At 36.5% G+C, this 3,848-nt stretch overlaps 1 protein-coding gene across 1 annotated transcript; it reads right to left on the bottom strand.

Annotated features, from left to right (window-relative positions):
- Positions 1-511: 511 nt before the first annotated feature.
- LOC116101073 (olfactory receptor 5B2-like) lies at positions 512-1,492 on the bottom strand. Its single transcript, XM_031384765.1, has one exon. It carries the CDS (start codon positions 1,490-1,492, stop codon positions 512-514), a length of 981 nt encoding a protein of 326 aa, XP_031240625.1.
- Between the last annotated feature and the right edge of the window lie 2,356 nt (positions 1,493-3,848).

Raw genomic sequence — 3,848 nt, 5'->3', positions numbered from 1 at the left:
CTTTAGCAAACTATCATTATTGTTCCACATTATCTCTGATATAGGGAAGCACTAGTCAACAAAATGACAAATTCATTCTCACCCTCTTTTTCAAAAGTTAGTCTCTCCTTCATATTTAAATGTTGGTAAGGTTTAACTGCCATCTTCTGGTGTAGAGTGGTTGAGGAAATGAGTACATTTTTAGTTAAAATTTGAAGGAGCCTATATAAGTTACATAATGTTCAGTGAGAATACTGCCTGAAAATTTCAAGTGAGTCAGGTGGATCATGCTCTAAACTATAAGAGACCATGAGTATATGAACAAAGAGTACCTAGAAAACAACCAGTATCATTGACAAAAAGAAAATGAGACTGTCTTGTAGCATTCAGAGCTAATAAGGAGTCATGTAAGTTATAAAACACCATGAGTGAGTCCTGATGCAAACACAAAGGAACTTCCCTGACTAGACAAGTAAACCATTGCCTAGAGTCACGAAATGTGAGAAATTTGTGCTACACAATAGATAAATGATTAATTACATAAACTGTATAAATCTCTAATTAGAACTTCGTGTTGAGCAGATTTCAACTTCTCAGTGGCTTTCTTGAAGGCGTTATGAACCTCTTTATTCCTTAAGCTATAAACAACCGGGTTCAACATGGGAATTACTATGGTATAGAAAACAGATGCCATTTGGTCATTGTCCATGGAATGACTAGAACTGGGCTGTAGGTACATGAAGATTATAGTTCCATAGAATATGGTGACAGCAGTGAGGTGGGATGCACAAGTAGAGAAGGCCTTCTTCCGTCCTTCTGCTGAACGCATTCTCAGAATAGCAATAAATATGAATGCATAAGAGGTCAAGATAATTATCAGAGAAAAGAAGACATTGAAGGATGTTATGATGAAAAGGACAATCTCATTTGTATATATATCAGAGCAGGAAAGATTTAGGATTGGAGGTATATCACAAAAAAAGTGATGAATCACATTAGAATGGCAGAAGGAGAGATCAAAGATAAACCCAATATAAATAGAAGATTCAGCTAAACTGAACACATAACAGCCAATCACCATACGAGCACACACACTAGCAGTCATAGTTGTGGTATAATGTAAGGGCTTGCACACTGCAGCATGCCTGTCAAAAGCCATGACAGCAAGGAGGAAACAGTCAACACTGGCAAAGGTCACAAAGAAGAACATTTGAGCAACACATCCTCCATAGGAGATAACTTTATCCCCTGTGAGAAGCCCATCCATCACTTTTGGAGTCACAGCGGAGGAGTAAACACAGTCTGCCAGAGAGAGGTGACTGAGGAAAATATACATGGGGATGTGGAGGCGGGAGTCCAGCCAGATTAATAGAATCATGCCCAGGTTCCCAATCAACGTGATGAGATAGATGAGACTAAATGTGATAAACAGGGGGGCTTCCAGCTCTGGGTTGTCAGTTAGTCCCAAGAGTATGAATACTGTTGTTGTTCTACTGTTGTTTGCCACATACATTTTAGAATTGTATTTTACCTGTCAAAATCAAGAAAGGAAATGAACAACTTGCTGAAGTATGTCTTTCTCAGAGTGCATGAGGCCTTGGGTTCAATCCTCAGTAACCCCCACAAGTAAACACATGATAAAACAGGGAAGAAACAACGTAAGGAGTTTGAGATTTAAATTGCTCAGAATACTTCTTTTGTTTGTTTGTTTGTTTGTTTGTTTGTTTGATTTTGAGACAGGTTTCTCTGTGTAGCCTTGGCTGTCCTGGAACTCACTCTGTAGACCAGGCTGGCCTCGAACTCAGAAATCCACCTGCCTCTGCCTCCCAAGTGCTGGGATTAAAGGCGTGCACCACCACTGCCTGGCTCAGAATACTTCTTAATGTATAGTTAACAATGAACAACAATACTAACATACTAAATACATATGATGTTTTTAATTACAGAAATAATGTATATGTTATTGTAAAAGAGAAAATAAAAACTATTTGAATCATATAACTCAAGCAGTTTATGTTGGAATTCTTCTAACTATAATTCAAATCTATTAAGCAAAATAAAACTTTCACAAATACTGAATACTAACTAGAGAATTTTATTTCAGAAGGAATAAGAAGCAGAAATTTTGAAATGCCATCTTGTGCTACAATAACCTGTTGAAGTTCAGGTTTGACCACTTACCTTACTTGGCTACATAATCTGATTATAAAATAGTCTCCTTAGTGTAAAAAACCCAAGGAAAATATCTGTTGAAAATATGATAAAGGCTCAGTAAACAAAATTTAATACCAGCATAATTCAGTTTTTGGTCTCTTACTCTCTCATTCCACATAAAATCCATAAGCATACACAGTTAGGGTTCTCTTCAACATGTACCCTCAAAGCATTTTCAGTCACTAGCTCCAGGAGAGCTACTATCATTTGGGTCATAGCTGAAAAGAACTGAGACTTCATATTAGTCTCTGGGAAATTTGGGAAAAAAGAAATCTTGTATGATATGCAAATATGGGAGCTTAAAGGTACTGGGGATGAAGAGTAAATAGTAAAGTTTTGTCTTTTTAAATACAGAGAAAATTCACGCAGAGACTGCATCTTTTTCAGTGATTCATTATTTCTCTGACAATTTCACATGTGTTTGTAAGTCATTCCTGTTATTCTCTCCTATTGCCATTTCTTATCTTCTTTTGACAGTGACCAACTGTTCCTCCTCTCTATTTGTTCCTTTCCCAGATTCATGACTTATTTTTGTTTGTGACACACCCAGTTTATCCAGGGCCATCTGAGTGACCATTGGATTAGAGCTATGCATTTCATCATAGTGCATTTACCAGGGCTACAAAACTGAAGACAATGACTGTCCCTTTTCTTGAATCTATCAGCAATAGTTAAACACTGAGGGGTAAGACCCCATATAACCTTCTTCCATCCATAGCTGGTTATCAAAGTGTCTGTTTTTAACTCTAAGGATAACACTGGCACCAGTCTTCTTTGTGCCAGACACTGTTGTCCTAAGTTTTATAGATTCATGCTCCAAAATATCTAAATTTGAATATGAGAACTTAAACAATGTATTTTGGTATTATACTGTTATTTCTCTGTGCCTTGTTATACTTCGAATAAAGCTAAACATAAAAGAGTGTGTCATTCTATCTAGGAAGTAAAAATGGGAATATTATGAGGTCACTCCTACCTTGGTGCAGAGTGAGATCAAGTCTAGCTTGAGTAACTCAGCAAGATGCTGTCTAAAATAAAATTAATGAAAACTCTGGATGGGAGCAGCCTAGAGTAGTAAGAAATTTCTCTACCATGACCAACACTCTAGGTTCATTGCCCAACATCAGAAAAACAATCAATAGAGGCTTGAGGAGATAAAGATGAAAAGAAGAGAGAGAAATAAATGAAGATATATGATCCAAGAACTTTATGCATGGAAACTAATCCAAGGCTGCAAAATGTGCTGAGCATCAGGTTATAAACCGCATCTTGGAATTTAGTTTTTTACTTAATAACCTTACTTAATTATGTTTTTACTTAATAGCTTCTAAATTCTCCAAATAATTTTCCTCTGAAAAACATGAAGATGTGAGATGCTGCATAGTTATTGGAGAAATATATGCCCATATGCTTGAGTATCTGTAATATATGCATTCAAAACGCAGAGAAGTATTGGTTGATTTTTCTTCCTGTTATTGTACCTATCATGCAGCACACAGGCAGCCCATTATTTATATGACGAAACTACTGAAGAAATGTTTGTAATTCTCCAAAACGGCTATTTGGAGAGCACTTCCACTAAGAATTAAAACATCTCTAATGATGCCTAATCTGAGACTTCACATAAAAAATCCAGACAGAAAAGACTTCTCATA

Source organism: Mastomys coucha, unplaced genomic scaffold (genome assembly GCF_008632895.1).
Source record: "Mastomys coucha isolate ucsf_1 unplaced genomic scaffold, UCSF_Mcou_1 pScaffold21, whole genome shotgun sequence".
NCBI lineage: Eukaryota > Metazoa > Chordata > Mammalia > Rodentia > Muridae > Mastomys > Mastomys coucha.
The sequence above is the reverse complement of the archived record's forward strand: the minus strand, read 5'-3'. Positions and strand labels throughout refer to the sequence as shown.